A 15,526-nucleotide genomic window follows, 5' to 3' on the forward strand; every position below is an offset into this window, starting at 1 on the left:
GTGGACTGGCTGGGTGCTGGCTAGGCAACAATAACTTCTGGTGCAAAAAAAAAAAAAAAAAAAAAAAAATCCTTCATGTGTCTTGTATATATCTGCAGAAGACCAGCAGCATATATTTTCTTGGCTGTAGCAAGGGTTCAAGAAAGGAAGCAGTAAGCAGATTTTTTAAGTTTTGTTTGTTTTTTGCTTCAAGTTTGCTGCTGTCCTCTTTTGCCATATTATTGAGCCTGGAGTCCAAGAGGGAGAGGACCGCAGAGGTACTGGGCAGAAGGAAGCCATTGATTGAGGCCATTACTGCAATCGACCCACCACCAATAAAGAACGTGGAGGAGAGGGCTTGACACAGACACAAAACTTAAAGGAAGTGGGTTGAAAGGAAGGAAAGAGATGGAGAAAAAATAAAAATGAAAGATGGCTGGGCAAGGGAAGAAGAGATGGGGAAGAGAGATAGAAAAGTTGGAATGCGGCCAGGTGCAGTGGCTCACACCTATAATCCCAGCAATTTGGGAGGCCGAAGTGGGCGGATCACCTGAGGTCAGGAGTTCAAGACCATCCTAACCAATATGGAGAAACCTCGTCTGTATTAAAAATACAAAGTTAGCTGGACATGGTGTCACATGCCTGTAATCTCAGCTACTCAGGAGGCTGAAGCAGGAGAATCGCTTGAACCCAGGAGGTGGTGAGCCGAGATTGCACCATGTCACTCCATCTGGCAAACAAGTGAAAGAAGAAATAAAAGAAGAACAGGAAAGGATGACGTCAGAATGAATTAAGGAAGGAAGGAAGGACAGAAGAAGGAAGGAGGAGGAAGGAGGAAGAAGGGAGAGAATGGAAGAAGGAGGAAGGAGGGAAGAGAGGAGGGAAGGAAGGAGAAGAGGAAAGAAGAAAATAAAAGGCGGGTAGGGGGAAGGAGGGAGTGAGGAAGGAAGGAGGAAGGAGTCAGAAAGAAAGATCCCCCAGGAGGCGTTCGGCATGACGGAAGGAGGAAAACGAACTGCAAGACTTCAGGAGGACGAGGAAGGAGGGAAAGAAGAAAGGAAGGGAAGGTGGAATGCATAATCTGAAGAGAGGAGAATGCTTCTGGGAGGGCTGCAGGAAACAAGACATGTGACTTAAAAAACAAGCTCTGAAATAAACATGTACTATGCATAATGATATAATAGGATTTTCCAATTGATAGCAGTATAAACTCAAGTACTGCTGTGGGTATAGGAAAAGAAGACATACAATAAATTACCACAGAATTATCTGGTAAAGCCTTTTGCAACTTGCAGAGGAAAACTGAACTCATAGATGTTGGAGAAGGGGGTCAAATGACAAATGACAGGAACAGTGGCATTTATATGATGGTAACAATAGATGCTTGCTTTTGTTAATAGATGCTGCTTAAAAATGAGATGATCATGTCTTATTAGGATACAAAAATATATAGGTGAATTGGAATTTTTCCCTATGCTTTTCCATCTTCTTGTATGCTTTAACTGTAAGTCTGTCTTAAATACAAATTACTTTCATATTAGAGTCCTCAACATAGGGTGTAAGACTGGGAAACAGTATAATGCTCAATAAGAAAGGGGATTTCACATATTGATACTGAACTTAGATTAGTAAATCAGTAAATAAAGTATATCAGCCGGATGCAGTAGCTCACAGCTGCAATCCAGCACTTTGGGAGGCAGAGGTGGGTGGATCACTTGAGGCCAGGAATTCCAGACCAGCCTGACCAACATGGTGAAACCCCATCTCCACTAAAAATACAAAAAAAATCTAACTGGGTGTGGTGATGCATGCCTGTAATCCCAGCTATTTGGGAGACTGAGGCATGAGAATAGCTTGAACCCGGGAGGCAGAGGTTACACTCCAGCCTGGGAGATGGAGTGAGGCTGTCTCAAAAATAAAAAATAAAAAGTAAAAAATAAAGTACGTCAGACTGGGATATAAATCTTTGTTTTGTTTTGCTGTTTTGTGTGTTTCTGTTATCCAAATACCAGAAGACTAATTTATATTGGTAAAGAATTGAGCATAGTGACACAAATTGGTTAAGAATTGAGCATACTGACAAAATTTGCAAACACTTTAACGTTGTTTAAGAGAGACCTGAAATAGTACATTAAGGGAAAATGTCATCTTCTATTTACTTGTTTCAAGGTAATTCCACAAATTCCAAAAGCAATGAACTTTTTTCTTAATTTTTCCATTTCAACAAAATAGCTCTTTTCACAGTTTCATGATGTCTTGGTCAAAAATAAGTCAGAGAGTTTTTATTGTATTTTATATTATGTTATATTATATATTCTCTCCAACTTATCCCCTTCTTATTGTTATGCTGTTTATTATGGCTTATACAGCAATATCTGATCTAACATATTATTTAATGAATTACCCACAGATGGCCCAAAATCTGCTTATTCTGCCTAAAGACGTTTTTGGTGCATTTACTCTTTTCTTTTACTGTCCTGTTTCTTTGTTTATTGAAGATGGTTTCATTCCCATTTTGTTTCTATAAAACTGATAATAAAGAGAGTAATCATATCTCCAGTGAATCTTTTCTGAATCTGGAAAAATGGACCCCAAGAGTTCATGTCATTTATAACTCTCTTATCATTTTTCATATATTCTCAATGTATCATATTTTTTAACTGTAAACCTGTAAATATTAGAAATATCTATCGTATTCAGATCTTGAGATTCAAATCTGAGATTCGAATACAAGAACTGTCACACTGAGATGACCATAAGAGCTTTAGAAGTCTTTCATAGTAGTTTCAACCAAAATGGTGAAATGATTGCCAAATTTAATTAGCTATGAATCAATGATGATATTGTCAAATGTATATTTAACAGTGCATTTATTTGTTTTTCTCTAGGTTTTATATCTATAAGACTGCTTATAAACAAGGATTTTCTCAAATTGTATAAAAACAAATATACAATGAAGTTTTTTTTGGAAAACAAAGAGTAAGAGGAGAATCTCTGTTTCCAAAATTATAGCCAGCACTAAATGCATTCATGATGTGCCTATATGTGTGATAAGTTTGTAGCATCTAGCATCAATTATATTCTCTGATAATCTATTACTTTCAACATCAAGTAGCCACCTTTAGAACCAGGAACTATCTGTCTCTTCTATTCATTCAATAGCACTAAACTAATGTAATTTTTTGGTTTTATATGTCCCTCTTTTCTAATACTTTGGGCTCCCTCTCTAGTCTTTTATCTCCTTCCCGTGGTTTTGTCCATGAAACAAGAGGATCCTACTACCTTTCTTTCCTGTAAGAAATTCAGATCTAACGTGTAGCAACCTGCTTTTTTTTTTTTTTTTTTCCAGATTCCTGTCTTGGTCACACAGATAAGTTCAACCAATCATCCAGTGAAAGTCGGACTGTCCGATGCATTTGTCGTTGTCCACAGGATCCAACAAATTCCCAGTACGTAGAAGAAGGGCGGTCACAACGAGTGAGCCTCTCTGGAGATAAATTTAAAGGAGATTGATCTCAGGCAGATGTACCTGAAGAAAAAAAATGGCTAATTAATTAGCCAATTGATGCTTGTTAATTCTGTGGTTTGGTTTATAACTCCTATTGGGTTATCTGTGTCACCCTTGAACTGACTCAGGTAAAGAGAAATTAAATAGCCAAGCCAAGAATGTGTAATTTTGGATTCTTTTTCTTGTTTCTTTTTCCTGTCTTCTGATTTGGGGTCTTACTCTGTCACCCAGGCTGGAGTGCGGTGGTGCAGTCACAACTCACTGCAGCCTTGACCTCTCAAGCTCAAATGATCCTCCTGCCTCAGCATCTTGAGTAGCTGGGACCACAAACATGTGCCACTATCCTTGGCTGTTTATTATTATTGTTATTATTATTTGAAGAAATGAGATCTTGCTATGTTGCCCAGGTTGGTCTTGAACTCCCGAGCTCAAGTGGTCCTACTGCCTCAGCCTCCCAAAGTGCTGAGATTACATATGTGAGCCACTGTGCCCAGCCAGATTATTTGGGATAGTTGGCTTGACTAAGCAGATATAGTTCTTTTATTAATAAGAATGACATAAACAGTGACAGATTATTGGATTGATAGACATATGACTTTTATGTATGTTTATCTTAAGTTTCTGAGCAAAACCACAGCTTTGTGCTATCTTATATTTAATGTATTTGTGTAAAACTGTTTGGGAGTCTAAAGGAAGATGCAAGAAAAAGTACAAATTAAATTTTTTAAAAAGTACAAAGAAATAAAAATCTGGATGGAGCTATACTTACCACCAGAGAAAATATATATTTTCTTTAAATTATGGTTGCCTATCTAGTCTAGTTTACATTTTATGGAATAAAAAGGGATGTGTTACTTTGGATAACTGTTTGTTATATCAGAAACTGAAATGCAGACTGAATTAGCCATTCTGACCCTATAAATAGGCATGTGTTGAAAGCTTCTGGTTTTTGAATCTCCCTCACTCCAAGAACAGTCCTGAGAGATGCTTTGGTGTGGTAGTAAGCGAAGGTGGGGTGGGAGTGTTTGTGTCCTATGTGTTCTTATTTAAAGAAAGGGGAGATAATAAAATATATCTCAAGATGAGATCTTTTTTCTCTTTTGTTCAAAGTTCTTTTTCTTCTTTTATTTGATTACAGTGGTAGATAATTTATCACATGCTCATGTTCTTCGGTTGAGCCTTGAGGTGATTGTACTTAATGATGCCAACTCTCAAATATAGACAGCAACTGGAGTGGAAGCTATACTTTTTAAAGCAATGGATCAGCAGAAACATTATAGGCGTTATCTCACCACTGTGAGATATCTTAGAACTGAAATGCTTATCTTATAACTAAATGGCATTGATACCTGGTGGTTCTGCTTGGTGAAGAACATGGAGTTTCTCCTTGTTAGCCGAGAATTTGTGGGAGGCAATATTCAAGGGAATTGTTAAATCAAAGCAGGTTTTCCAGAAACTAAATTGTACTGTGAACAAAGCAAGGATACATGAGTATGTGTAGGCAACATAAAGGCATCCTGACAGAGCTCTTAAATCAGAGGCCGAGCCCTGGGACAGCTAAAGTTGGTTTCTGTCTGAGGACGGCTGTTCTCACATTCTTTCTTTCGGAGTTGTTAAATCAAGCATGGTTTGAGTCAATTATTGCACAAGTAAAAAGAAACACTAGTTTTAGTTTATTTGTTGGTTCTTTTTTTTTTTATTGCTGAAAAAAATTATTTGCAGCTTACTCAACAGGGCTTTTAGTCCATATTGTTGTTCTGATATATTATTGCTTAAAAAATAACACCAACAAAAATACCAAAAATTTTTCTTACAAATGTATTTTAATATGCAAATATTATGTTGGTATATTCCCAATGTTAAAATTGTACTTAGATATCCGGGCCCTAAAGTGTAATTTTGCATCCCTTGTTAGGCTGTCAAAGGATAACTATTATGTATTGGCGGAAAATATTTTCAAATACAAATCTCATTTAATAAATTGGCAAAATTTATATGAATTTTCAGACCAGATTATGTCTAAAGTTTGGGACTCAGCAGTTATCCAAAAGAACTTAATTCAAACTTAGAGTTCAGAGAAAAATGTCCCTCAGACAATTTGCATACTGAAAAGCAGTCACATTTCCTGTTAACCTTACTGTTCCATCCTGAGAAAATTAGCCAAGAAGGAATGAAAGATTTGGGTCTCTAGTTCTGCCATTGTTGCTGTTAGATGGGACTATATTTATGCAAGAAAATTAGAATCAATATGTTCTACTTAAAAATCATTTGGGAACAAAAAGATTTATCTCCTTAAAAGTCTCTCCCACATTTGTAAAGTATAACTGTGTCTGTTACATGAGCTTCTGTATAACAAGAGATATATGGTTGCATTGTATTCTCAGCTAACAAAAAGCGCATCTTTATGCCAGAGATTAGGATAACTCAAGATTAGCACAATGCAGGTTATACAAGTACAGTTCTTTTGTGAGAAATAAGTTGATTCCTACAGACCTATGTTATATATTCAGCAATCAGAATTTAGACCGATATAAGTCCTTTTCAAAATTCAGTTCCCTTATTTAGCAACACTCGCTATTAGGAATTGTCTTTGTAGGGAATTTCAATACTTTGCCTCTGTTAACATTTTTCCCCCCACCAAGTGGATCTAGGGAACAACTGATGATTATCCTGAGTAGTGAGTAGTTTCATTTCTTCTGCATTGCAAGGTGTGTTACATAGAACCCTATTCTCATAAGATCAATTTTCTATTCTGTTAATCATTTTGGTTACACAGATTATATTACCTAAACCTCTGGCTTCATGTAGCCATGGGAACATGGGAATGTGAGCTAAAGCCTGGAAAGAGTATTTCCCAGTAGATCATCATTACTATACCATTCTTATCAGATTTGGTGAAGGTTTGGTAAAGCATTCAAAATGCTGTAAAGCAATTTTAATTTATTTATTATTAAAATTTCTCCCCATTGATTCTTCCTCACAACAACAAAACACTTGCTTTTCAGTTTTTAAAGACCCCCAAATAGTAAATGATTTCAATGTAAATTTCAAGTGTAATTAATTAAAGCAGCTTTATTTTCTTTCATAAAAGATCAGGTGATCTGATAGTTTCAATATCAAAGGGAATTCAGGCATTGTTAGTAAATTGATAAATCCTTCTGAGTTTACAAGAGAAATACCTTTGCCCCCTCAAAATGAGAGGGAAAGGTCTGTGGTAAAACTAAGGCTTATGTTTAAAAAGGTGGAAATTAAAAGTAGAGAAAGTATAAGAAATATTGTCATTTGATTATTGGTCATGAAACGTTAAACTTTTATTTAATTTCTGTAACTTTCTTTCTACATAAAATGAGCATCTTAGTACCTAAAATGCCATGTATACACAGCATGCATTACCTAGCAGAGAGTATGTAGTATACTTGTACTTAAAGTTACTGTTTTTTCCATCATCATTATCACCTTTAAAAACAGCGATACTAGCTTAGATGTCACTGCCAAGTCCGGGTGCCCATCAGAGTGGAACCACAGGAGATTCCCACTGAGAAACACAGTGACAGTGTCTCTCTGGAACTTCAATGCTTTCTGACTATGTGGTTGTGTGTTGCTTTATATCTCTTCATAAGACTTGAGTCTGCCTGTCTGTCCATCTCTATGTCCCTAAATCACTGTTTTTCATAAAATGTATTTGTAAAACTTTAGAAACAGAAAGAACCATAGAGATCAGCTAATTCAATATCCACAGGTACAGCTATGAAAAACAGGTCTAAGTATAGGACTGACTGTGGTTGTTCATTTCAGAAATATGAATGTAAAAATATACTTATGATTAGAAGCATAGCACATTGTAATTCTGAGTAATTTGTAAATTAACAGGAACCCCAAGAAGGAAAATTTAAATTACCTAGAAATCTACTACAGAGAAATCGCAATACATGTTTTCACGTATCTGTATCCAACTATTTATTTGTAATATACATATATATGAACATACACACACATTAAGAAAATTGGCATTATGCTGTAAATAATTCTGCCCCCTGTTTTCACCTTCATATATAAAACATATTTTACACTGTTAAATATCTGTCCAAAATGTCATTAATAGCTATAACAAATTTCTTTGTTTCATAATTTATGTAACCTGTCACTAAAGAGGTTGGTTACATAGTTTGCATCTCATATTATCAGTAAAATGGTGCTAAATATCCTTGCTTTTACATTTTTGCATGTATCTGATTCTCAAAAAGTGAATTTGTAGATGCTGAATATTAATATTGTTTTGAATGTATTTTGACACATTGCTTCCATCAAGGTTGAAGCAGTTTACTACCCATCGTTATGTTAGAAATATCCCATTTCCTAAAGTGCTCTCTAATATTCATTCTTAACTCTGCAAATTTGATAAGCACAAAATAGTATTTCATTGTTGCTCTAATTGTCTTTCAATTACCAGAAAGTTTTAACACTGTCATATATTCCTATGTCATTTGTAATTTCCATAAGTTCTTGGTAAATAGCTCTATCAAGTAATTCTTTCCCACATCCTTACACAACATGCAGAGGTCTTCCTGAGTACACGCACAATTCTCACTAGTGCCACTTGCACTAGTTTGTTTCTCTCTCCTCCAGTGTAACACTTTGAATTTCAAGCATAATCTCTGGGGTGCTGACTTACCCCATCAGGCCTCACTGTTTCTCTACCTTCCGAGCTTAATGAGTCTAATCTTCCCAGCAAGAAACTCGGAAAATCCACTCATGCCATGTGGTTCTTTAATCTGGAAAAGATAAGGCCATGCCATTTAAGTAAAGAGAAAGTTACGTGAACACACACATGCGGGGCCTTGTTCCAATCTGGAAAGCAGCTGACCTCATTTAAAATGCTTCTACTCCAAGTTATGACGGTGACTATATCTGAATCCCTTAGAATATTCCTTTATTTTTCTCACTCACAGTGTATTATTTGGTACTTTCTTAAGGTCAAGCCTCTTTGTATCAGTATCTGCTGTTTTAAATGGATTGACATTGTTTGTGCTACAATGCACCTTTGCTTTGCTGTTTATTATTCATAGCTCCATAAGAAACATTAAACATTTTCAGAAATAAAACTGACAACTAGTAGAGCAAATATATTTTTAAAATACTACAAAGAGGGTCATTGAACTCTTTGAGGAACAATTGTAGGTATATATTTTGCTGTATGTGGTCTTTTGATAAGCTTACAGACCAGGCACCACTTTTTTTCTTTTTTTAGACGGAGTCTAACTCTTTTGCCCAGGCTGGAGTGCAGTGGCTAGATCTTGGCTCACTGCAAACTCCGCCTCCTGGGTTCAAGCGCTTCTCCTGCCTCAGCCTCCCAAGTAGCTGGCATTACAGGTGCATCCACCATGCCCAGCTAATTTTTGTATTTTTAGTAGAGACGGGGTTTCACTATGTTGGCCAGGATGATCTTGAACTCCAGACCTCAAGTGATCCACCTGCTTCAGCCTCCCGTAGTGCTGGAATTACTGGTGTGAACCACCATGCCCGACCCAGGCAGCAATTTTTTCATATTACTTTTAGACAGTGAACAAAACAACCTTAACAAACAAAAACACAGCTTTGCCCATGAAATATACAAACTATCTTAAGCTTTAATTAAAAATAATAATAATAGCGTAGACCAGTATGCTATTCAGAACTTCCTATGCTAATAGAAATGTTGTGAACCTGAATCGTATCATGCGATCTCACTAGTCACATGTGGCTACTACGAACTTGCAATATGACTAGTGAGCCTGAGCAATTGAATTTTTAATTGAATTTAATTCATTAAGTTTATGTTAAATAGCCATATGTGCCTAGTGGCTATCATGTTGGATAGGGTAACCATAGACCATATCCACATATTTAAATAAAATATTAAACGCCAAGCATAATACTTACATAAACATTGTTTTTATTTCTTCTTTGCTTAGGATAAAGGCCTTAGAATATTAGCTATGATTAAATAATAAATTTTCAAATATAAGTATATTTATTAAATAACAGCATTTCAAACATAATCATTTTAACTAATTTTTCCCATAGAAAACAATTTGCAATTTTGATTCAGTGGTAGGACACATTCACTATAATTATGTAGCAGCCATAATGAAACTATGTGGTCAAAACTTATGAAAAATATAAATAATCTTGAAAAAACTTGAACTTTTTTATTTTATAATATTTTCTAGAACGCAGTTCAAGCCCTTTCAGAGGAACTGGGCCTCATTTGTTATTTTCAGAGTTGTGGTCTTCTCATTCACTTAAAAACAGATCAATCAACAGGTCTCCAGTAAATTGTGTCATCTTACCTTTGCTCACCTCAAAATGGAAAACGCTTCAAAATTATTCATTTTTCAGAAGATAAAATTGCTTCTGTTTATAGCACAATTTCATTAGATGCTTACATTCTCAAGTATGCGCTAGCTCACCAAAGGCTCAACAAAAGCAGAAATAAATAGAAATCATGATGTTTTCTCACAAAATAACTATTCATGAAGCATTTCCAAGATAGAGGGCATTGCATAAAATGATATTTTATTAGTTTAATGCATACATTTCTAATGTAAGCTAGTTGACTGACCCTGACTTGATTTTTAAAGACAAGCAAAATTCTAAAAATTTTCTGGACATAGAAATCACTGATTAATCCATTTTTACATATTTGAGAATTTTTCTAAAATTGTTGTGAACAAGAAAGGCTTTCTTCAGGGACTTGTGGTTAAATTCTTTCTTTTATTTCATTTTCTTTATTTATTAACATATAATCCTATACAATACTCTTAGAGAAAGTAAATTTTTAACAATTTAGAACTGTGTTTAGCTGGGAGCAGTGGCTTGTGCATGTAATCCCAGCATTTTGGTTGACCAAGGTGGGAGGATCACTTGAGCCCGCCAGTTTCAGACCAGCCTGGAAGGAAAATATTGGAGACTGAGAAGGGTGGGAGCAGGGAGAGGGTTTTGGGGATGAGAAATTAGTTATTGGGTACAATGTACACTATTTGGGTGACAGGAGCGCCAAAAGCACAGACTTCACTACTACACAATATATCCATGTAACAAAACTGCACTTCTACCCCTTACATTTACACAAATTTTAAAAAAGAAAGAAAGAAAAGGAAAAACATTTGCTTCAGAAGCTGCCTCTAAGGCCTTCATTTTGGGATATTGTTTTCTGAGCCTCAACACACCCAATTCAATTTAATGAAGTCACAGTCTCCTTTGTGAAAAGAAAAAGAAAAAAAAAAAAAAGAGAGAGAGAGTGATGTAATGACTTGGCAAATACATATCACGCCTTCTTCCTGTAAGTCTCAGGAGCAGGGAGGCATGTCCCCCTGCAAAAACACCGGGTTCAGAACAAGCAGCCCTCAGCAATGGAACCATGGTATTGTCACAGGCCCGCAGCCCACCTGCCACACTGGCCCACTGTGACACTGCATGGACCATTTACTGTCCCACTGCTGGTTCTGGTTCTCTTTTTGTTCCTTAATCATTTGTTTCTTTTACTGATGCCTAATGCTTTACATATGGGGACATGTGAGTATTTATTACCTGCATAGACTATGTAATGATCGGGTCAGGGTGTTTGGGATATCCATCACCTTGAGTATTTATCAGTTAATGTCTTAGGAACATGTCAAGTCCAGAGCAAAGTAATTATCAAAGGAAGGCAGGAAATGCAGCTGGTTTAAGCCATTAGTAAAATATACGTGAGAGAAAAAGAAATTTGAAGGTTGTTTTAGGTCATATTTTTTATTTCCTTTATGCTTACTCAAGTAACTTAGGAACTCTGGCCATGTAAGTTTTACCAGTGTCCTGAAACTTTGCCAGCAATGAGGGCATGTTGACAGGACAATCTAAAAGGCTTAAATTAGCATTTCATGCTCAACTAAGGTTTGTGTTTTATTGAATGCCTAATGACATTATTATTTCAGAGAATTAGAACTACAGAGAGAAATTTTTAAAATGATTCTGGCAAATGCATTTTTTATTTGACAACTCCAACTAGCTAATTCTGCTAATGCATTGCACTTTTCTGAGGGAAGCCTGTAGCCACTATAATAGTGTCAATTGTATCCCAAGAGTCTCTTTTTTCCTGAGTCTTCATGCTGGAAATGAATCTTGTGGTTATACGATACAGGCTATTTCCATTAAAGAGTATTCAATAAACGGTGTTTGTGCTGGACTCGATTTGAACCAGAAAAGAAATAAGATACAAGCATATGGAGCCAGTCATTAAGCATTGGCAACACATAAATAGGGAAATGTTAGCAAATCATTCATTTGACAATTCAGACAAAATATTATAATACTTATACAATATAAGAGTAAGACAAGTTAGGCGATTTCTCATATAGTCTCTGTGAATGTTAAGCTTTCAAGGCAGGAAAATGAACTAGATCATGGCTAATCATGCCTCAGGGTACTCATTAGTCTGTGTTCACTTCAGCTAGAGTGGATATTGATCAAGGAAGATTCTTGGTGTTTCCATATGATCACATTGTCCTTTCTGCTGGTATTGATCAGGCCTTCTAAAACATGCAATATTTGCACTTTGCTACACATCACTGTAAGATTTTGATCACATTTTCTCTATGTTAATCTACTCAAATTTAATTTTTCTTAACTTTTAAAAGGCACTGATGGGTGAGTATTGATCTATTGAAGTTGAATCACCATCACTAAGACTGAACGTTTAATTCAACTTTATTTTGGCTTATTCTTGGAGAAGACCCATGAGTAAAATAGATTTTTGGAATCATATGAAAGCTTCTAGCATTGGCAGGGGTAACCAGAATTCTAATTACTTGTTTCTTATAGAAGTATCTCTGAAATACTACATAAATGAGCATTTGGAAGTCGTCGTTAATTGGCAGGTCATCGAACAAAAGTAATTCTCATTAATTTGGATTTTGTTCAGTTCATTTCCTCACAATATGTAGAGGTCTCTGAGCAGGTAATAGAACTAGCATAGCAAAAGAAGGTCACACTTTCTCTTTACTCCATATGCACGATCAATAACTCTCAGAAGCTTCTCAATCATTGTTAGTAGTTGAGAATTTCAAAGTGTAACATGAAATAAAAGGAATACTAGTATTTTAAGCACCAAGTAATATGACAGATTCTGTGCAAACTTTAGTGTGAAGACTCAAGAACCCCCATCCTAGTGATCTTATGGAAAGGCCACATTATTTATTTATTTATAAGAACTTGATGCTTTAGCAAAATACACGGGAAAGCAATACATAGGAATGAATTCTATTTAGACACAGACAGAAGATGAGCCATCTTTTTATTTGTTTTAAAAGCAAAAAAAAAAAAAAAAAAAAAAACCAGATGTGATTTATATACTTCGTGAAACCTTACTATGTACCGTGAAACCAGTATTTCCTCTGTTTTTTTAATGAAGTCTACTTTTTGAAGAATGTATATGCATCTTTCAGTTATAACAAAATTTCACTGTATTAGAATTCTTAAACAGTGTTTTTCAATCTGATACCGCTGAGATATTTTCAGGCAGTGACCCACAGCCACATCAAGTCACAAAAGGGTTTGCTTCGACCCTTTCCCCACCCCTTCTGTAATACAATTTCATGGTGAATAATCAGAAGTGGATAAAAAGATATGAGTAGAGAAAAGGAGAGATACTTGTAGAAGTAAACATTTGACAGCCTCTGCAAATTCTCGGATGAGTAGGTATCTTCCTTTTCTGAACACTTCTACTAAAAGGTAACTCACTATCATCAGGGCCACCACATTCCCTGCTCTATATTTTAGAGGAGGTCATCGTTGGGTCTAATGATTTCAATATAAATTTAACTTTCTCTAAGTGAAAAATGGAGAAGAATTACTAGAAGTTTGATTCCAGGATTGTAGTGTGATTTCAGTAGGTTTGGATCTATCGAGATTAGATTATTAACTGCAGCATATAACTTGTATGATCTGAGGTTGTCATATTAAAGTTAGACAAAAATTGTATCTAATATGTAATGAGCATTTACAATGTGAAAGGGACTGTCTAGCAATTTTCCTATATTATCTCATTTTAATCCTCAAAGCAATGCAGTAATATAGGTGCTATTATCCCTATTTCATAGATGAGGAAACTGAGGCACAGAAAAGCTAGCAACGGAGCCCAAGGTAACACAGATTCCTCACAGCAAAACTGGGGTTTGAACGTAGACAGAATGTTTCAGAGCACATATTATTAACCACTATGACATTACTTCCCCAAATTGGATACTGTGATATTTTAAAAATAACTTATGGACAGGCTTAGTGGCTCACACCTGTAATCTCAACACTTTGGGAGACCAAAGTAGGAGGATTGCTTGAGCCCAGGAGTGGGCTCAGCCTGGGCAACATGGCAAGACCTTGTTTCTACCAAAAACAGTTCTAACAAATTAACTAGGCATGGGAGTGCATGCCTGTAATCCCATCACTTTGGGAGACCGAAGCAGGAGGATCACTTGAGTCCAGGAGTTCAAGACCATCCTGGGCAACATAACCAGACTCCATTTTTACAAAAAATAAGAACAAAGTTAAGTGGGTATGGTGGCAAATGCCTGTAGTCCCAGCTACTTGGGAGACTAAGGTGGGAGAATCGCTTGAGCCCAGGAGGTCCAGGTTGCATTGAGCCGTGATTACACCGCTGACTGGGCAACAGAGGGTGACCCTGTCTTAAAAATAAAAATAAAAATAGTTTATAGCCTTACTAATTATCCATAGATGTCCTGTTATTCCAGAAATGCATTCATATCACTACAGGCATTTCAGGAGTGGAATAAAATCTTGACAACATTATTTTTCCACTTACATTGACCAAACCCGGGCGAGCACATTAGTATAAGGCTTAAAAGGGCATTTTAAGTATATTTGAATGTTTTGTTCTGGTTTGATGTTAAAATATGTTTGCTTATATTTATTGGATTTTAAATGGTTAGAGTTCTTGTCAAAGTCTCCATCTATCTTCTTCCTCAGGGACATTGATGGATTTGCTAATGATTTATAAACTACATTGTGCAATATAAATGCTAATTAACCTTCTTTAGATATGATACTGTGTATTTAATACGTAGCAATCCTTATTTTTAAAGTGATTTAAGTTCCTTTTTTCCCTCCAGCTTTATGGAGATATAATTGACAAATAAAAATCATATGTATTTAAGATATACAGGGTGATGATTTGATATATTTATGCATGCTGAAATGTTCCCCACAATCAAGCTAATTAACGCATTCATCACTCACATAGTTATTGTGTGTGTGTGTGTGTGTGTGTGTGTGTGTGTGTGTGAGGTGAGAAGACTTAAAAATCTATTTTTTTAATTTCATGCACAATGCAATATTATTAACTATGATCACCACGAAATATAAGAATGATTTAATGTATGTTTTACTTTTATTGAAGAAGTTTATTCTAAACTTTTAAAGCAATCACATTGTTATTCTCCATTAACTTTATTTAGATTGTGAGACATTTTTACCCATTTCTCAACACTTCAGCTTTAGTATGGAAGAAATGGTATCATTTTACCTTCTTGATTTCATGAGTCAACATCTTTGAAAATATGTAAATCTATCCAAAAAATGATTAGTATAGTCTGAATGACAATGAGTTGAAGCCTTAATAAGCAAGTGAGAAATCTGAGACCCTAATCAACACTTTCGACTTCGTTGATAAAAAGATTTCCGGTTACTTGGCATATGATTTTTATGTATTTTATAATCACTCTTCTCACAGGATGAGGCTTAATTTTAAAACCACATTGGACCATTTGTATATAATTCTATATCCATTATTAAAATGCTGTTGTTTTGTAAGCAGGGAAATGTTAAAAGTTGATTTTTTTCCCATTTTTTTTTCTAGATGTTCGAAGAAGAACAATTTATGAATACCACCGAGTAGAGCTACAAATGTCAAAAATTACCAACATTTCAGCTGTGGAGATGACCCCATTACCTAGTAAGTGAATATGTAAACCTAGGTGGAAAACAGGATTTGCAAATTTGATGGTCTGA

At 35.6% G+C, this 15,526-nt stretch overlaps 1 protein-coding gene across 1 annotated transcript in view; it reads left to right on the plus strand.

Annotated features, from left to right (window-relative positions):
- Positions 1–15,526, plus strand: part of PLXDC2 (plexin domain containing 2) — a 459,866-nt gene that overhangs the window by 345,040 nt on the left and 99,300 nt on the right. Inside the window, exons 7-8 of the mRNA XM_010385741.2 lie at positions 3,329–3,428; positions 15,375–15,470. Of these exons, the coding sequence (XP_010384043.1) occupies positions 3,329–3,428; positions 15,375–15,470 (196 nt within the window). The remainder of the gene's footprint in view (positions 1–3,328; positions 3,429–15,374; positions 15,471–15,526) is intronic.

This window comes from Rhinopithecus roxellana, chromosome 11, assembly GCF_007565055.1.
Source record: "Rhinopithecus roxellana isolate Shanxi Qingling chromosome 11, ASM756505v1, whole genome shotgun sequence".
Classification (NCBI taxonomy): domain Eukaryota; kingdom Metazoa; phylum Chordata; class Mammalia; order Primates; family Cercopithecidae; genus Rhinopithecus; species Rhinopithecus roxellana.